Genomic DNA, 20,748 nt, shown 5'->3' with positions numbered 1-20,748 from the left:
AAGTCCCAGAGACCTCGAGGGCAGCAGGAAGATGAAGCAAGCACACAGCCCATGCTGGCTATGTGCCAGAGAGGCATGCTATAGCACCCCCCAGCTTCTGGCTTGAGCCACTGCAGGCATATGGCTGCATTTCCTGATTCACAAGTGAATGTCAGTTCATTTGCTTATTGCTTCAATCTTTGCAGCTCTAACTGCAAAGACTGAATCAATTCAGCCTCAGGCTTTTTGACTGTTGGTACTTAACCTTAGAGATCCTAGCTGACCAATGTAAAGAACAGAAAACCACCAAAATCCTCCAACCCTACCCTAATATACAGTGTATCATCACAACAGTATAATACATAATTTCTTTACAGCAATGCCAATTGCTAAAACAAATAGAAACCAGTTGCAAATACCTCAGGGGTTCAAAGCATAGGTTGACAAAGTAAGGCTGACAGTAGCATCAGGATTTCTGCTACAAAATCTGTGGCATCTCTCACCTTTATCTACTTTCCCTTTTTGCATGTCCCCTTTCCTGCCCCAGTCCTATTGTTAAAGGATTCCCTTTGACAAGAAGTTTTGTGTTCTCTAAGACTCAGCAGTCCAGTTTTATAAAGATAAGTACAACTTACCTCAAAATCGGTGTATTTGCCCATTTCAAGTAAATGACACATAAGTAGTACATAACCTATTGTTACATTTTTTTAAATATTATACAGCACCGATAATGGGGAGGAGATTCAGCGAAACACTACTGTTTTAAAGACACACGCTTACCAAAACTGAAAAATCTGTCCTTTCTAAAGGCCTAAATTTCTGTCCACAAAAATACCCTAATAAAATACTTCAACGTGAAGAACTAAAAGAATTCTTCCAACGCCTCTGCCTCAAGGAATATTTCCACAACCAAACTGAACCCACTCCCAACAACTCATGCTCTGACAACACTCAGGAAAAGTTCAATGCCAAAAAGCCCCAAAAACCATCAGATTGGACACCACAGTGGACGAAACCCTACCCTCAACCACTACATTGACTCCTTCAGGGAAAGAATGAACAGTGAAATAATCAGCAATACACGCCACCATAATAATCTCTCTCTACCACAGAAAAAGGCCATAGAATCTCTAAGATCTAACCACCAAAACCAGCAGATAAAGGAGGAGCCATAGCCATCCTAAACCGTGAAGACTACATAAAGGAAGCCAACAAACAGCTCTCTGACATCACCTTCTACAAAGAACTACAAGAAGATCCTACTCCCCTTTTCACCAAGAAACTCAACAATATCATCAAATCATTTCCAGCAAGACTACAAGAAAAACTGCAGACCTTGATCCCCCCACTACCTAACCCAGGGACTTTTTACATGCTCCCTAAAATCCACAAACAAGGGAACCCAGGCAGATCTATCATATCCAACCATGCGACCCTAACTGAGGAAACATCAGGTTTCGTTGAATCAATCTTAAAACCGCCCATCACCCGCAAAGCAAGTTTTGTACAAGATACTACAGACTTTTTACAGAAACTTAAAACCATAAACCACCTTCCCAGCAACACCCTCCTAGCCACCATGGATGTTACCAGCCTATATATCAACATCCCACACCAGGACGGCTTCCAAGCCTGCCTTACATATCTACAGGAACAAGATTACAACTCCAAAAACAGACCCAAAGCTATTACTGACCTTAAAGACTTCATCCTCACACACAACAATTTCACTTTTAATAATCAACACTTCCTCCAGATGATGGGAACAGCTATGGGCACCAAAATGGCCCCACAGTATGCCAACTTTTTTATGAGCCACCTGGAAGATGACTTCCTCAAGAACTGCACCATCAAACCCTTGTTATACTTAAGATATATAATCGATGACATCTTCATCATTTAGACTGAAAACCTGCAATCTCTGACTGAATTCCATCAGAAATTCAACAATCACCATCCCTCCAACTTTCTCTACAATACTCCGGCACCAACATCTCCTTTTTAGACACAATGATCAGTATCCAGAACGATGAAATACAGACCACATTATACAAAAAACCCACAGACCAACATGCATATCTGCACAGAACCAGCAATCACCCTAAACCCACCAAAAATGCTGCGATATACACAGTCAAGGCCTCAGACACCACCAAATTTGCACTGAAGAGAACACCCAGGATTACTACCTCACCAGTCTTAAAAAGGCTTTCACCAAACAAGGACACTCCTCCAGAGAGATAGATCACACATTTGAAAGAGCCACTCTGATACCACGTGAAGAACTGCTGTGGTACAGAAGAAAACCCCCAACAAATTGCACACCGCTAGGGGGTTTCCACCCCTCCCTTGAACCTGCATGGAAAATCATCAAACAATTGCAACCCACACTAGAAAGAGACCCTACTCTTAAAAAGATCTTCCCAAAGCCACCTATCCTAGCCTTCAAACAAGCACCGAACCTCACTAACCTCATCACCAGAAGCTAACTTCCTCAAGTCCAGAACACACCAAAAGGATCCAGACCATGCCGTGACAAGAAATACAAAACCTGCCAACACATCTCCACCACCACCACAATTACTGCACCCCACAACAGAGCCATCCGCATTCCTGGATCTTACAGCTGCACCTCCAGAAATGTATTACATCTCATCCAGTGCACCAAATGCCCCAATGGAAAATCCGTAGGAGAGACCAGACAACAACTGCGCACCAGAATGAATGCACACCAGAAATCCCCAATTACCTTCAGGGGCACATTTCTCACAAGAAAACCACTCTCTCTCCAGCCTCTCAGTCCTGATCCTCAAAGGAAACTTATACAACACTTCCCAGAGACGAGCCTATGAGCTCCACTTCATCCTCCTGGATACTAAAAATCATGGACTAAATATAGACATTGGACTTATTATACACATTATAACCTGCCTGACCTGGACACATTATAACCTGCCTGACATCTGACTCCCTAGGTATCTCTCCACTATTCATCCCCCTTCTCTTTCTTCCAACCCCCGCCCCCGCCACCTGTTTCTCACCCATTGACTCCTCAATCTACATTTTCACTGACTACCTGTCTTGTATGCAGCCCAGCCCAGCCTCTGGCTTCTTTACTTTCATTCCATCCAGGAAGAGCACACACCAACTGCTGAAAATTCCTTAGCCTGACGAAGGATTTTTGAACCCAAAAGCTTGTTTAATAATTGTTTTCCAACTATTTAAGTTGGTCTAATAAAAGATACCAGATTCAAGCAAAGAACCTTGTCTGCCTATGTCCTTAGACTAACACGGCTACAACTGGCACCCCTAAAGACACATGTGACATTTTTCAGCAAAATCTTTTACAATAACCTTTTTGAACTAACAGGGGGAAAAAAAAATCAATAAACAATATATAAACAAACTATTTAACATAGTACTCTAAATCAGGTCAATGCATAAAATATATACTTTACATGTATAGTTGACTGTGTTGTTTACTTCCTATTGTTTGCAGAATTTTACCCATTAGAAACTCCTGCTCCCAGTGATCACTGAAAAGATTAACGCATGTACTATGTAGCAAAATAAATTTTAAGTGATACATTATCAATATTTGTTGTACTAACCTACATTAATTCTCTCCCATCTTCTTGATTTAATGGTCTCTTGTGCCCAGCTTCCCACCACTACACTAGATCAATTGAATTCCTTTCCATCCTGGTCACCATGCTCATTCCCAGGGACGCCATGCTCCAGTGCACTTCAAATATTTTCATGAAAAAATCAAGAGTAAGTACATGCTGAACAGCTAATGATGCAAGGAGGCTGAAGTGAAAGCATAGCTGATGTTTAATTCTCTCCAGGTAGTGGCTTGAGATACTCAAAGAAGGCTGTTTATGCAATGTATGGCCCTTATTATAATATCCATGTTCCTGGATTAATGAAGTGTAACCTCCTTATGATTTCATATATCTTCACTAAAAATGTTACCATTTTGCACAGATAAATCTATTCTGTTTTCTTTTTCTTAATGTTAGAATATTAAGTCTTTTTTCAATTGTATTGCCAATAAAATCGAATAACATTAGCACAATAAAGCACAGGATCAAAAATTAGAAATTAAACATTTCACTATTAGACTTAATTTGATCAAGTATACTTCTACATGTTTTCACTGCACAGCCAGAGCCAGACAAGCTTATTTAAAAGTGTGGTTCTACATACATATTCTCACTTGTGATAGTTTATTGCAGATCTTCTCTCAAAGTAGGAGGTTTTTTTTTTAAATAGGCAGAAGAACAACAAAAAAATGAGTGTTCACTGGAATACAGGATAAACCTTTATCTCAGTGTATAGTTCTAACTCTGCATACCTTTTGAGAAACAGAATTTGAAATGTGGTGCTAAGATTAACCAAAGAACCATACCTGAGAGGCAAAAAACAAATCTAAAATATCGAAATTCCCTTTTTTAATCCTTGCACAATTCTGTGCAGTACACAATATTAAATCAAAATACAATAAAGTAATTAGATAAATCATTTCTATTAGAAAATTTCAATTTAGGCAAGATCCAACTTATTTTTTCTTTTAATTCTTTTCATTGTTGCAAGAAGAAACGGGGCGATTCACAATAAAATACAACTCTTTCAATATCTTTGTTCAATAAAATAAATACAGGAGTCATGCTGATTTCTTTAGTTACACTGTAGCTCACGTAGAGAAGATACACAATTCTAGCTGATAACGAAGGGAAAAACACACTGTTTCTGATTTAATGAAGTTATCCAAGAAACAGAGCATTTGCAAATTTTGTTTTGAACCACTCAACTGGTAGTTCTGAAAATGATTCTTGAAAATACTTGCTTGGTACTGGAGGAAAAAAACAACAACTACAGATATGCTTGCAGTGATCAACACTCCTATAATATGGAGCAGGGCATCTGAAATAAAAATCGGGCACCATATACATGGGATCCGCTAGTGATCAGAAGAAATGTGTGAATGCGTTTAAGGCATGTTGTACAGATGCGATGACTGCTGGCATTGCATAACTAATGAACAAAAAGCATGTAAAAGTGGAAACAGGTGAAAAATTAAATGTGGCACTAAAACAAAAACGGAGAGCTCATATAAGACACAGCCTTCCGGAGAGGAACAAACAAAGATTTACCTTTCTCTCATGACTAGTGGGCAGTCCCCCAGGGGCATTCTGTTTGAGGAAGCCTGCTGTTGTGGACCACCTTGTAGGATTTTTTCGTGATGGCTCTTCTGCAGGAAAGTTTGTATCACACACAGAGGTTGAAAGACCAACCAGTGCAGGATCACTGCTACGCCGCACATGGAGAGGCATATCTGAAATAATAACAAAGACCAGAGATAAGCATTCTGTAGGTTCCTCACACAAAAATACACTTCAAAAGGTACGAAAAGCTAGTTGCAACCAAGACAAGGTTGACAGAATGGCTAGCTGGAGATCCCCGCCAAACTCCTAGTCCACAGGTGCCTGTTTTCTAAATACCATAATTAATTCATCACTACTTAGAGAAATCTGGGGGAAGCCTTAAACTGAACTGGTCCAATGTATGAATTATGTGAAGTCACTTTTTGGTTTTCTAAACCGAAATAAAGTATTCTTAATACAAGTTGGTTTACATGATTAAACCGTCTAAGAGCTGTCATTTTGAGGCAACTTAGGGTTACCATACATCCAGGTTTTTGTGAAAATGTCCTCTTTTGGGATCTTCTGATCTCCATCAGGGTGGGTTTTTTTAAATATGAACAAGTGTCTGAGATTCTGCCTTGCTAGTCCTTTTTCAACATTGACGCCGGTACAACTGCATTTCCTAGACTCCCCTAGCAGCATGTGTGTTGACCAGGAATCCAGATTTTCCATTTGCTGCAGAAAAACGCAGATTTTCCTCTTTAAAGGAAGAAACTGCAGGCTTCTCCTTCCAGGCAGTGCGGTGGGAGCAGCCCCAGCAGTTGGATGCAGGTATGCCTACGGGGAGTGGGAGTGGGAGGCCCAGGGCCTGGGGAGTGTGCACACATGTGAGTGTACATGTGTGAGTGCAGGCATGCGTGTCAGTGATGTATGGCGGGGTGTGCCTCCTGGTACTGGGAAAAAGTGACTGGGCACTGGGGCTGTGGCATGGTAGGAGGAGCAAAGAGGAGGGTTTTGCCCATCCAGCAGGGAAGAGGGTAGTAGTGCCCTTCAGAGACAGCAGGAAGCTGCATGGCTGAACCCGTGGCACCAGAGCCAGTGCCCATGCTCATAGGAGAGGGGAAGAAGCAGGAAGATGCTGCCCGGCTGTGGTCAGGCCACCTGGTATGGCACAAGAGCCCCAGCACAGGGTGGTGGGTGCCACAGGCTTCTCCTCCTCCTCCTTCTAGCCCCTGCTGAGGCCAGACTCGCTGCACTGCTGCCCACACGAGCCAGAGCCACTGCAGCTGCTGAGCTCCAACCTGTTCAGGACAGAGGCGGCTGGGGGGCTGTGGCTCAGGCACGGGAGGGGCAGCCAGGCTGGGGGGGCTGTGGGTTGGGAGTGAGGGGCACTGGCAGGGCTGAGGGTCTGCAGGTCAAGAGTGAGGGGCAGCAGCAGGGACTGGGGCCTGCAAGTTCGAAGTGAGGGGCACCAGCAAGGCTCAGGGGGATGGGGGACTGTGGGCAGGGAGTGAGTGGCACTGGCAGGGCTAAAAGGGCTGTGGTTTTGTTTTATTTTTTTTCTTACTTTTAAATTTCTGAGGCAACAACACTAGTTATTTAACGTAACAGTTAGAAACTGCTCCCTTTCCCCCCCACCCCACAACCATCATATACTCCCCTGTCCCCAAAAGGTGTCCTCTTTTTTGGAACTGGAAATACAGTAACCCCAGGTACCCGAAAGAATAAACAAAAGTTGTACGAGTCACCAGACTAAATCTTACAGCCTGAAGCCAGTACATAACAACAAGCTAGGAGCACGGTGTTCAAGAGCAGTGCCTTGTTGAACCAAGTACCTTTTTCTCATCTGCTATGAAAAGGACAGCACTGGGATTTTTATTAGGATGCTGGCACCACTTCTTATATAAGCCTCCAGTTTATAAGCCTCAAACAAGGTCCCTCCTTCAACATCACTTTCTTCCACCAGTTCCAGCTTATTAGAACTACAGGGAGACTGAAAGATGTGTTGTACCTTCCTTCCCCTTCTCCACAGATAGTAGTACCTACTTCTGTTGCCATTCATCCCTTTCCTACTGAACAGCAGAATGAAATGGATACTAATTCTTTCTACTACTTTACTTTTGTTATTCAGAACCCTATACAACTCGTGAAAAAGCAAACTCACTCAAACCTACGAGCTTTGCAGACCTTGGAAAAATTAGTTTACATTTGGTCCACACCAAGGAGATTATTTGTTATTATAAAAAAAGATTAGCACCATTAACAATTGTGTATAGATATTGAGAGCATGCGTCCTTCATATTCAGCAAAAAACTCAACAGCATAGGTTCAACGAGTTGATTATCTAACCTCTATCGTGTCATAGAAATGCACAGACAGATACAGGTCATGCCTGACATTTACAATACTGGAATAGTTTATAATGAATATGTATTTAGCAACATGACTTCTTGTCTTTATAAAAGAAAAGAAAAGAAAAAAGAAAAGAAAAGAAAAGAAAAGCAGCAGCATTCAGCAGTACCCAAAACAATGCAGCAATAATATCTTCTAAAAGCATCCTGTTGGGGAACGTAGCAAAAAAAATAAATAAATTTAAATCAATATATACTTTTTCACGATCACATTTTTTTCTTTCAAAACACTTAAAACTTTACTACACTCCAGAATATTCACAATTGTTATACTTCCATAAAGATATGAATGCTTCTTCATGATGTACAGTATTTAATAAAAATGAAGCAGAAGAGAAGTAATTAGAAGTATATTTCAAGTGTTCATTAATTCTAAAGAAAAACCTGTCTGCCTTGAATTTACCTTACTAATATTGACTAATTTCTGTATACACAATATGTATATGCCCCCATGACTTATTTCAGGTTTTTGTTAATTTTCTAAACTATATTGTCTTTGAAAAACTTCATCTTCAGTAAGCAGATGAAGTAAAGCATCAAATTTCCTCTAGATAGTAAGAATAATAAAAGAAACACACTATCAGATCCCAAGAGGTCTGTATAACAAAGATGACACAGCTGCAGCCACAGGCAACAGCATCACAAAGCATAATGAAGTGACCACATTAACAGAAGAATATCAGTTCTTGTCCTAACTCTTAACATCAACTCTCATTTATTAGATTAGCCTGGCCTGTAGTATGGAGGGGTGCCACTTAAGAAAAGTGCCAATCTATATTTCTGTTCCAAGCAGCAGTCACCAGAAGACACTTACCAAGTCTGCTTCAACTACCCATCAATATCTAGCCCCACTACATATACATGGTGAGAGTTTCCAGCCATGTAACTACCATTCACTTTAAGACATATCAGCATCTAAGATATTACTAGCATAACGTCTCTTATCTTTATCTTCTACCCCCAAATTACATCATGGTGGATTGACCAATGAATTTTTATAAACAGGGATGAAGCTGGATTGCACACATAGAAAGAAGGTGAAATTCAAATCATGTAATACTTTCTGAAAGAGCTGGCAATTGCCCCTTCATTATTTTATTTTATTTTTGCAGCTAAACACGTGACAGATCATACTTTGCTAAATAGGGGTGACTTTTCAAAATAAAGAAAGCCAACTGCCTAACCAGGGAATCACACATTTCATAGACTTTAGGGCTGGAAAGGACCTCGCAAGATCTTTGAGTCCAGCCCCCTGCCCAAGGGGCAGGAAGTCAGCTGGGGTCATAGGATCCCAGCAAGATAAGCATCCAAATAGTAAAAAGTATTAATGGTATCAGGTGTGTATATAAATCAATTCCCAAATGAGTTTTAAATCCACAAAATTCATTTTAAATTTATAAACATATGTTAGCCTATACACGTCTGTAAATGCCTCAGAACACAAAAAATAATTTGTACAGTCTGAAAAGGTGAAAAAAAAAAAAGACTTCGTAATTTCATCTACCACAAACATGGGCATACACCAGCACAAGATCTAGCCCACATATCCAAACTTCACCAATACAATGAATTATGGAAAACTACTGGTTAAGCACATATTAAAGACATCTCCAAGTTATATGGAAAGGTAAGTATTAATATATGATACTATTCTTGTATTGCTGGAATGTGGCTGGCACACAGAAATAGCTTTTGTACACAATTCTTATTAATGCACGATATTTCGACACTACTAATCCAATAGATTATGTGTGTACTATAATAATCACAAATAATAAGTATCCCCTTGTACTCCTTTCTTATAGTAGCATTTCAAAAACTTCACCAACTCAGTTTTGATTCAGTCATAGGAGAATGTATTCAATAGACTTTTATATTTAAATATTGTTGGTTATAATTTCTGGTTTACTTAATTTATAGATTTCAAAAGGATATACTCTGAAATCTTAAAAGAAAAAAAAAAATCAAAGAAAAAGAGCTTCAATAATTAAACCACTAGATGAAGTGCGCATGGGACCAATGCAATGTCACTGATTCCAGTATGACTGCTGATAGCTTTTGATGTCTGTGGTTTCTTTGAAGAGTGGATAAAACAGCAACGAACTCTAATCACAAGGCTTCAAATTCTCTGTGGCACTAATGCACTGTAAATATTGATTTGCTTCTGCAGCAAAGGTGCCTTTTAAATAAGCACTAGAAATGGTAAATCTAATAATGATTTACGGAAAGTTTTAAATGTCAAAGAACTATGAGAAAAATTAAATTAAAAAAATCATAAGAGGTGTCACTGAATCAATGTTCCTGCCATATTTAGGGAGCTTAAGTACTGAGGCTACATCAACTCCTAAGCTGTCACTTGAATAGAGGCTGCACAAACCAGGCTCTTATTTGACTCTTAAGAAATGTAAGTTCATGGTCAATTAAAAAAAAAGAAAGAAAAAAAGAAAACCAACTCATTTGGTCGGTTGGAACCACCCTAGGGACAGAATGCCTTAATTCATATAGATTAAGAATTATTTCTGATTGGAAGTCACTTCAAAAAAATGTAGCAATAATTGTGCTATGAATTCAAAAACCTATCACATATAGTTTACCTTCCTTTCCATCCTGCAGACAACTCCATCTGTATCTTAAACATATTTCCTAAAACAATTGCAACAAGTATGTAGTAACCAAGACTACTATGTTTGAGGAGCTAGCAGACTTTGTCCATTACAATTTGTGTACCTAGTTCAGTAAGAATAAATTCAGTGCAAAGGATAGTTTCTTTTGATGCAGAGATAACAGATAGGCACCCATGACATCTTCTCCTGGATGTCAACATGGACACCATGACTCGAGGAGAAAAAAAGCAAAGCAAGGTCACCTCTTCTCTGCAACCTCCAGTTGACATTTCAGCTTCTCAGCACTACTGGAAAGTTGCCTGGTTCTGCACACAACGGACTCAAGACAAGAAAATACCAAATGAATTTGGCCTCCAGATCACAGCCAACGATATGACTTAGAACTGTTGAATAGTGCTGTTTGGAAATTTACAAGAAAGGGTCAGTTCTGATGAGAAAGTTCTTCAGGCAAGGATGGATTTTTTGGTCAAAGGTCGGTCATGAGAGAGGGAGATGCACACACATCGTGGTGGTTAGAACACAGACCTGAGATGTAGTAGATTTTGAATCAATGCCTGATTTAAAACAGAGATTTGAAACTATGGGTATGTACACACTTTTACAAATGATCTGGAAGAATTCTCCCAGGTTTGTTCTCATGGTAAAAAGAGTTAACGGAGATAGGTGAACGGACATTCGAATGCTGAGCCCCTGAAGAGCAGAGAGCAGTGCTGATTCTCAGCAGACTTCCTCAAGTCCGTCTGGAGGCAGCAGTGAGGGAACAGCCTTGACTATCTGACCCAGACTGCTCACAGCCTGTGCCTCCTTGCAGCATTGTGGGTATTGTAAAGCAGGCATGTTCTGCTTGGGCAGCAGAATTCAGTTAGCAACACACTGTCTACCTGGCAGGGGGAGGTAGGAGCAAAGGACCTTGAGTTGCTGGAAGACTGTGCTCTCCCAAGGGTGATTTATCCCTGGTTGCTCTGTGGAGAAAAAAATTCTGAATATCTGCAAATTCATGCAGTGGCTCTTCCCAGAAAAAAATGTGTGCCAGTACATAGCCTATATCTGCTTATTCCAGGTGAACACCACAGACATGAGGAAACAGCTATTCTCTGCCTACCTGCGTCTCCTAAGAATACTTATGTAATCTGGAACAGCTCCAACAGGAAATACTAAGAGAAACCAAATAGCCAAATGAAGTGCAGGAAGCTTTGTATTAAAGGTTCTCTATAGCATTTCCACATTCCAGCTGAGTATCTTCACGTCCTGTCCACAGGCAAATATCTGTGACTCTCTTCCACCCATACTTGAAAAAGTTTTGATAGGTCTCTTTTGCTGTTGTTATAAAGAACACAAACTTTTTTTTCCCCAAATTTCCAGGAGTTTTGTAGATCAGTTATAAATGAAACTACAAAGCAACAGGTAAAATGGAGGAAAACATCATGGTGAATTAGTAAAAATTTGCAAACTATATTAGACTAGCTATGATTGAGACACTGGATAGTACTTACTGAAATTTAATTTATTTTTTAGAGATTTAAATTAGCCTTAAGTTTTAGATATCTAAATTTCCAAGAACTAAGAATCAAATCCCAGCAGGTTCAATTAGTCTCTTTAATCTTCTAAATTAGATACACTGAGTCTCAGACACTTCTTTAATCTCTACAGGATTAGAAATTTCCAAGCACAGAAAAACTGAACTGTAATTAAATTTCTGAATCCTACAAAGATAGGCAAATGTTAACTTTTAAAAAATTTAGAGTTAATTTCAACTGGATTCTCAAACAAATTTATAAAGACTCAGAACAAGCAAAAACAATTGGAAAATCAACTGATTGTGAATTGATCTACAAACTGTACTGGAACCTATTAACGGCTGAAGCAAGTGAATACTCTTCTGGCAGATTAACAGAAAAAGGCAGTCAGAAGCTAATTACAATGCTTGTTAGAAATATCAGCATGTTGCAGGAGCAAAAAGAAATACTCTACTGAACAAACAGATCTCTACTATTTTAAAGAGAAGTCAAGGCTAAATTATCTGGCTGTTTGCTAGAAGAGAAGCAGCAGTGCCTATCCATGTATGCTACCTTTCAATGCTTTTCTAGAAACAGGAAATAAAAACTATAAAAATACAAAATAATGGAAGATTCCCAGAGCTTGAGGGAATAGTTTGTCATTGGACTAACACTCAGAAGACTATGGCTTCTCAGCAGAACAAAGGCTTGATGATCCAACTGTCAAGAAGGTGCATGCTTTACATTGTGCCCTGAAACAATGCACCACTGGTAGTAACCAGTTGGCATGACTGTTAAACAACATGATCAAGTAAACAGAAGTGCCTATAGCAGAGAAACAAGACCATATCTGATCACCATTCTGCCACCTATACAAAAACAAAAGCAGGCAGAAAGCAGGGCATAGTAGCACTTTAAAGACTAACTCATTCAGAAACGTTTAAGCTACCTTAACCAACAGACTACTTTGTTAGATGCTACGAGTGGACTTGTAGGCCATGTCCCCACAAGTGGGGGTGTGAGTCCACGGTGGGGAAAAAAGCAGCTTTTTTCCCCACCATGGGGCATGCAATTAGTCCAGGGAAAGATGCTCCAGATGGGGTAGGAAGGCTGAGGCAAGCACCTGGGCTGGCCCCCGCACCCTTACCTGGGGTCCTGGGGGCCTCCCCAGAGCTCCAGCAGTAGAGATCCAGGCACACAGAGCCTGGCTAACAGCAGGAGCATGGCTCTGGCTGGCCAGGCTCTGGTTTTTTGGCAGCACACACTGCCAGCATACGCACTACCCTGCTTTTTTTCTGGGTATTTTTGACACAGGTATTTATTTTTGTGCATGTATTTTTAACACTGGGATCTCCCTTTGTTAAAAAACCAGCCACAGTGCAAATTAGCAGTGTGGTGAATGCCCGCACGTGCGGCATGTGTGGCTTGCAGTACCACAGACAGGTCTCCGGCAACAAAAACCGCATATATGCAATCATCCGTAGGCACCCCTAGAGAGCAGTGGTACTAAACCCACTGCTGGTATTAATAGAAAGGAATAAATTAAATTAAATATAAAGGACATGGAAAGGGGGAGGAATGGTTGCAAGGGGCACTTGTGAGAGATGCAAAGGTAGGTTAAAGAGATCAAACAGGATAAACAAAGCAATTAATCCACTGAGGAACATGAGAGTTACAAAACCTAGTCCAGGTAATGGGAAAAGAATCCATAATTTCTGTTGAGATCATATCTACATAACCTAGTCCATGGATGATTTCTTGTTCCATATTTCACATTCAATTGCTTTTTAAAGCAGAGACTGATCTCTATTTGTTGGGATTTTCTGCGCCCTATACATTTTTACCAAGAAAGTAGTTCGTCTGTTTTTTTTACTGGATCTATTTTTCAGTGTTTATGAATGAGCCTGTGAAGCTATTGAGATTGGTCTTGGACACCTAATAATTTATAACCTATTCCACGGTAAAGTGAAAGTCATCAAAACTGTAATCATTTAAAATTAATAGTAAGGACTTGCCCTGTGGTGTCTGGCACAAATTCTCTTTGTTCCTAATGTTCTGCAGAGTACTGGCTGGGTGCCACACTCCTCCCTCAGGTGGTACCACTGCTATGGACTTGTATACGCATAACCTGGTGAAGTGTTTGGGGATCTCTGGAAACAAAAGCAGCTATGTACATGAAAATGCATTGCTGTTATTAGAAATCATACTGTGAGCTGTACTACATCAGGCTTAGAACAAAATAACATCCCTCAGTTGTAACTGGGAACATTGTGCTGTAGCTTAAGCATTTTGACTGGTAGTATTAAACACGTAAGAACTCCAGAAAAGATTTTTTTAAATGTATAACATGGTTTTCATTTCCAGTTGTATACTTCTTCAACAGAAAAGCACCAAAATTTTGGACAGTAAAACTATTTTTGTTGTAGCAAAAAATATTTATACTTAGGTAAGAGTACAGAAAAATAATTCCTCTATATAAACAGGCATTTCTATTCAAAATTATACTGCAGTATAGGGAAGGAAAATGTCTACTAGGTTCTAGTCTATCTTTCATAGGCCCAACAGAAAATTCTCTTCTACAATATATTTTCTAGTTGGTTATCCCATAAGTATGGGGTTTTTTTAATAATTATATATGAGGACTTCTCCCATAAAGAAACTATTTCACAGTTTTTTAGGTCAAGCTTGGGGAAAATTAATTCTGATAATCATCCTAATTTGACTGATTGATCGATTGATTTTGCATTGCCCAATTTCATCCGATCATTACTAGTTATCTTCCATTTAATATCAAACAATCTCTCCCTTCCTCTCTGTTTTAGGTCATCATAATGTCTCTCAGAGAGGTCACAGTTTAGCAGAGCAACATACATCTTACATCTTTTTTCCATTATTTGTTCCTAGTCCCATTTTATTAACTTCTTCTGGTATTAATACATCCAGAAATTACAGATACATGGCATTCTAAGTGTTGCCTCTACAGGGTTATAATAATCACCAAATCACTGGGAAAAATTTACATTGGTCTTGTCACCATATCCATTCAAAACACAATCCAGTTTGCAAATGATTTCTTATTTCAAAATGTAATGAATGATGTTAAATTCCTTGGTGCACTATAGCCCTAAAACCTTCTCAAAATAATAAGAGGGAGGTAAGTGTGTGGCAAGTAACAAATCCTATGTCAAACTGCAAAGAATATTCTTCAGACCAGTGATTCTCAACCAGGGTGCTGTGATATCCTGGGGTGCTTGTTCCATCTTTTAAAGGGTGTGCTAGGGTGCCATGCAATCTTAGCACTGTTAGGGGTGCAAATATAACTTAAGATAAACTGAGAGATTTCAAAAAGAAATCCAGCATATTAAAAACATTCTGACCTGTTGCGTTCTTTGAGAGTTCTTCGTAACCGAAGAGTCCAAACACTAAGGAAAATTAAGAGCTAACATTTTCCAAGGAATGCCTCGAGTCTAAAAAGGTCGATAACCATGCTTAGATTTATCAGTTTTCATTCTTTCACACTGAATTCATTTTTCCCCGCTCAGCACATGTACTGAAGCACTCTACATCTTTGGAGTATTTTTTTTTTCTGTTCTTGCTCACAGTCTCAACTTTCAGTTGAGAAACATTTGAAATGTAATTAACATATTGTTTACTGCATTGTCTCTTCCAGATCATTAATAAGCAGTTAACTAAATAACAGCCTAATGACAATCCCCATGATGCTATACTGGACAAAAATCTCTGGGACTGAAACACTAGCAGTTGTCATCACCCAGTAAAATCCCTGTTTGATTTTCAACTGACAAAGAAGTATTTCAATTCAAGTTATTCTGAAATGTCCAAGATTCTTAAAGTTCTACTGAATGCTTTACATTTCCAAATATTACACCAAGAGCATTTGTTTTATCCATAAATATTAATTACAAATTACTCATTTGGTCTGGAATCTTTTTCCTTTACATTTTCGTATTAGTTAATCATTGAAGCTGTCTTGCCTTCAAGGGAAGAAGATAAAGTTTGAGAATGCATACTTTACATTTTTAACATTTTTATTTATTAAAACTCTCATACCATATTTCAGTTAGACATATGTTTACCACTTCTTAAGTGAGTTCAGAATTACTCTCCTTTCCTTTTACCATTATCCTGTCCCTTCATCTTCTTGTTAGATAACTGGCCCTAGACACTGCTATGCACCTACCTGGGTACCTTATAAAAATTTACATTTTCTCCTTTCTCACAAATTCTCTAATTTTTATATTCAGATAGTTCTTAACATACGTTTGCAAGTACTCACAAGTGCAAGAAATCAATCACATAGTTTATAAACTGCTAATTCTCTAAGATTCCTTATAAAATGAACATTATAGTGAAAAGTTCTTAGAACTAAAAAAAGGCTGTTCAACTTTTTAGCTCTCTCTTCCAAGTGAACTAATTGCCAAAAATCAAGTGTCAAAATCTACTTACATCTTTGACTATCAATTTTTTCAAATAAAAGAGTGGATTTTGCTTCATAAATCTTTCTAAAACGTGTGCATATTTTCCTCAGATATTGGGTATATAGTATGTATCAATTAACCATATTAAAATTATAAAGATCCTTGGACATGCAAGAGGAAGAGAGCAAAGTGAAACAATATAATAGCTACCAGCAACATCCTAGTGTGTTTTAGTTTGTTTTGTTTTTTAGATTTTCTACAGTGATTTATTATCCTTCAATTTATTTAATCAGCTACAGACTCTTTGAAGACAGTATCTAAAAGGCAACAAACAAAAAGGTCTAGCAGCCCACTGCACTGAAAAGGTTAAGGCTTGCCATTTTTCGTAGGTAACAGCACACATGGTCCATCATCACATCCAGCTCTCTCTGATGCCCCAGTCTAAATGATGAGATACCCTTTTACAACTGGGTTAACTAGAATCAGCCTTTGGCATCAGTTTGTAAGGGTTCTTCAAATAAATTATTTTGACTCTCCTTTCAATTCCCTTCTCCTACTCTGAGCATGTTTACTGAGACCTGGTAAGATAAAGATTACCACCCTATTTTAATTTTAGTCCAGGATAAGTTTTTACTTCTTAATAAGAGAGACAAGGATTTCTCAGGGCAATCTCTTTTATTGGATCAACTGCATAATTGGGATAGAGTTAGACAAATTTTCAAATGCAAAACATTCCTCTTCAGGTCTGTGAGGTTAAAGCCAGCACAGCATAGTAAACAGTTGGAAGAGTGGGGAGAGAAATTCCCAGAGGAAGTAGAAAAACAATTAGCAAAAAAAAATGCTGATTACTGAGAGATCAAGGCCTATCAAATGGGAGGAAGATCATTGCCATGTGAGAAGAATTCAGAAATCAAGTAGATTTTAGTGTGTTATAAAAATCAATATTGATATTCAGTCCTTGGCTCTTACTGTCCAGCCAGCTTATGAATTTTTGTTTCCAAGTTTGTCTTTTAAAGGTGTTAGGTAGGTTAGCCTTGAGCATGAGGATACTGATGTCAGAGAGGGATTATTATGTAACAAATATGCTCCTAATGGGGATGTTTGTCTGATTTGTCTAAGAGTCCATTCTGGTGTGTAACCACTGTTTAGTTTCACCCATGTAGTTACAATGACAGCATTTAGTCTATTGGATCAAATATGTCACGTTTTGGAAAAGGCATATTTAGGATCCATACATTCTAAAGAGTTTACTGCTGGGGGGGATGCTGATTGTAGTAGCAATGGAAAGATGTTGACAGGTTATTCATTTCTTGTGCTGTCCCACTTGATGTTTCTTGCACAGTACAGCATTTGCTTCTGCTGCCGAGTTGGGCAAGGTTAGGAAGTTGCTTGAAAGCCAGGAGTGGAGAAGCTGGGAATATCTCTCGCTGATTTTTGTTCAGTATAGGCTGTAGTTTGATGATTTTTCTTTGGTTCCAGTGTGGTATGGTAGGTGACCAAAAGGGATGTGTAGTCACAAGAGGGTTTATTTTTGTACTGTAGCAAGTGACTGCAGGGTATTTCAAATGTACAGTCTATTTCTCTGTGTCCTTGTTGTATAAAGGTACATTTTGAGGCTGGCCTGGTGGGCATCACAAGTCTTCTCCTCAGAGAAGATATTGTGGTTTTATGGCCTGATTGTGTGTGCACGTACACGCTTCAGACGATTGCTGATCTTGTGGACAAACATGGAGATCCATGGGTTACTTGTATAAGGTGGTTTGCAGGGTGCCATCCTAGACATTAATTGTGGCATCTAGAAAGTTGATGTCATGTAGACCAAAGAGTTGTTAAAAATGGGGGGTTTTGCATAATGAAGGAAAGAATCAAAATCAGAGCTGGCACACTCAAAATTCCTGGTAATCACTTCACCAGTGTTTTCCATAAATTATAGTCTCTCTTGTGGGCACGATATATTGTCCACTTTGGGTTGCCAGTTCTCCTTCCTTTGAGTAAGCATAAGGCAAAAGTCTATAGGTGCTTAAGAGATATGATGATATTGCCTCTGACAATCTTGCATTTTTTTCTCCCCAACTGGTGCAATGGACTACTGACTCTACTGATAAGCACAGCAAGAACAACATGACATCCATATTCTGAGTTTGTCTAAACACTTTTGGTAGGATCAGATACAACTCCTACAGAAAAAAGCCTACAACTCCATATCAGGCATGAGCAAATAAAGGTAAAATGAAAATGGTGTGTAGTTTCATTTGGTTACAACTTGATTAACTCATCTGGGAACTACTGGCACTATCTTGTACAAGGCAAATCCCAACTCCTTTGTCATTCTGCTCTATAAAAAATTTGAAGAATCAACTTCATTGCTTGATTTGTTCAGGGGATACCTTCTCCTGAATCTGTTTCCTATTCCAAGTTATAAGGGAACTGGATCACTATGGAATTGCACTATACACCTGCCACTTGCTAAGTGGTGACAAACTAAACCCAGCCCTCCCCAACAAGGCACCTGAGCTGCCATGGGCAAATCTAGGTAAAATGGACTTCAGGCTGGGGAGAAGGAGTTGATGGAGTTTATATCCCCTTCATCCACATATGCCAATGGCTTATGTGACATGAACTTTCTGCCCAGCAACTTAAATGATGCCTTCCAAACACCTCCCATCCAGGTCCCAAAAAAGTGGGACACTTAAAGAAGCCACTCACTTTTTCTCCACTAGTCCAAATCCACTTCCCACCCCATACCCCATACCATAACTCTGTGGTTACAAGCGGTAAGCTGGGTAAACATTAAGTACTCCTAAATAATTAAGACTCAGACCCATCCTGATGGTCTCACAAATGTGGTAAAAAGCACCAGTCTGAAAACCACAGAAAAAGTCTTGACTTGGTTATTTGTACTTTAATTTATTATATCCCTTATAATAGTCTATTCCATCCCCTTTGACCTACCAGGATTTCCAGTGCATTACTTCACTCAGTGCATTCAGGGACTGCTAGAGTAGGCACCAACTATACTTAGGTGAGTTACTAGCATTCAAACCTAATGAGACTGCAGAGGTTGTGGAGAGTATGCATCATACTACTACACCGGGATTTTGCTATGCTTGTTGCTCAACTATCATCTCCCCAATTCTTGGATAAACCTGGTTTTGTACATATACCCTAGCTAGTGACACTTTTAAGCTACATAGAAATACTACCTTAGACTATTTTTCCTCCTAATTAAGCAGAGAAAAAAGAACCAATTCAACATCAATTTCCCACAGTATGTCACCACAGCAAAAGAGGTTTCTACTTGAAAATATGGACAATAACCTAGGTATTCCATATGGTTAACCCTTGGGTATCTGAATAATTCAAGTCCCCAGTGCAGTACACGGTACTCCGCTCACAATCCCTTGATGGAGCTACAGGAATTTCTCTCTCCACTCTCCATCAGAAGTCCAGTGCAGCACTGACACTTGCATCACCATTGAATGATTTATTTATTAACTACATTTTCAGAAGTATAAGCTACCTAATGTCCAATAGTGATACTGATGGGGCATTTACATTGTCTGAGACTACATGCACAGTTCTACTACTTAAAACTTTGAATGCAAGTCTGACAACAAAGAAAATCAAGTTCGACCCACTAACTGTTTCCTGAGTAACCAGAATAGCTACTGACAGCGCAAGGAAAAAAAACAACCAACGCCCCCCCCTAAAAACCCCAACCCTTCTTTCCCCCCCCCCCCAAAAAACCACATGAATGCATTTCTACTGGGGTTTCAAACACAATGCGTCTCTTTGTTTAAAATGTAGCAGAGGGACCAAAACTGAAAATGCCATTGGGAAAATCATTGACGGTATAGAAACGGGTGATGCTTTATTTCATCTTTTTACAGCTTCAGCAGTTTTTGGTTCAACCAGAACCAACATGAAGAGAAGTAATCTCTCTGAAAACCATTACATAAATTATGCATTTCTAAAGTGTGCGTGTGTGTGAATTTATTGCTTATGAAAGTGTCCAGGTGGCATCCTGTCACGTTAAGTCCTACACTGTGTAGGCTTTCTTAGAAATTTGTGTCAAACTTCAACAGAAGTAAAACGTGCGACCCAGCTTAGGGGCCTGGCTGGTCATGTAACCCAGCATATCCTCATTAGATGTGCAGGGGAGTAGGCCATGGACAGCTGGGGGACAGGGCCCTTGAGGGGCCAAGAGAATGCTTCAGGGCTGTGACAGAGTTGCTCAGAGAGACCCCAGACCGGAGTCATCCTTTGAGGGCATGCCCACTAACGCTGGTAACCTTCACTAATGAGGCCCAGAGCCGAATCCCAGAGGGACTCGCACCGTGCTGACCCCAAGAGGTAAGAGTAGCACTTACCCAGCAGCAGCGATTCCCAGAGGCACTCAGTTTTGTAGTGGCAATCCAGAGCAAGTCAAGCAGCAAAAGCGATAGACAGTGTAAGCAATGAGAGCAGCCGCGGGCAGCAGTGATCTCCCCATTATTTTCTAGCACCAGTAACAGCTGGAGACCTGGAAAGAGCTCCCTAAAGTGGCAGTATCAGATGGCACTCCCTAAAGTGGCAGCTGTAGCACAAAGATGGTGGCAAGTGACAAACCCCAGGAGTAGCGACAATAAGCAACAACAGTCTTGCCAGAGGAC

General features: G+C 39.6%; 1 protein-coding gene across 1 annotated transcript in view; it reads right to left on the bottom strand.

The window, feature by feature from the left end:
* Positions 1-20,748, bottom strand: part of PARD3 (par-3 family cell polarity regulator) — a 737,069-nt gene that overhangs the window by 407,189 nt on the left and 309,132 nt on the right. The window contains exon 5 of the mRNA XM_019528913.1: positions 5,136-5,317. Coding sequence (XP_019384458.1) covers positions 5,136-5,317 — 182 coding nt within the window. The remainder of the gene's footprint in view (positions 1-5,135; positions 5,318-20,748) is intronic.

This window comes from Crocodylus porosus, unplaced genomic scaffold (assembly GCF_001723895.1).
Source record: "Crocodylus porosus isolate Cpor-Errol unplaced genomic scaffold, CroPor_comp1, whole genome shotgun sequence".
NCBI lineage: Eukaryota > Metazoa > Chordata > Crocodylia > Crocodylidae > Crocodylus > Crocodylus porosus.
Note: the sequence above shows the minus strand (reverse complement) of the source record. Positions and strands in the feature narration are given on the sequence as shown.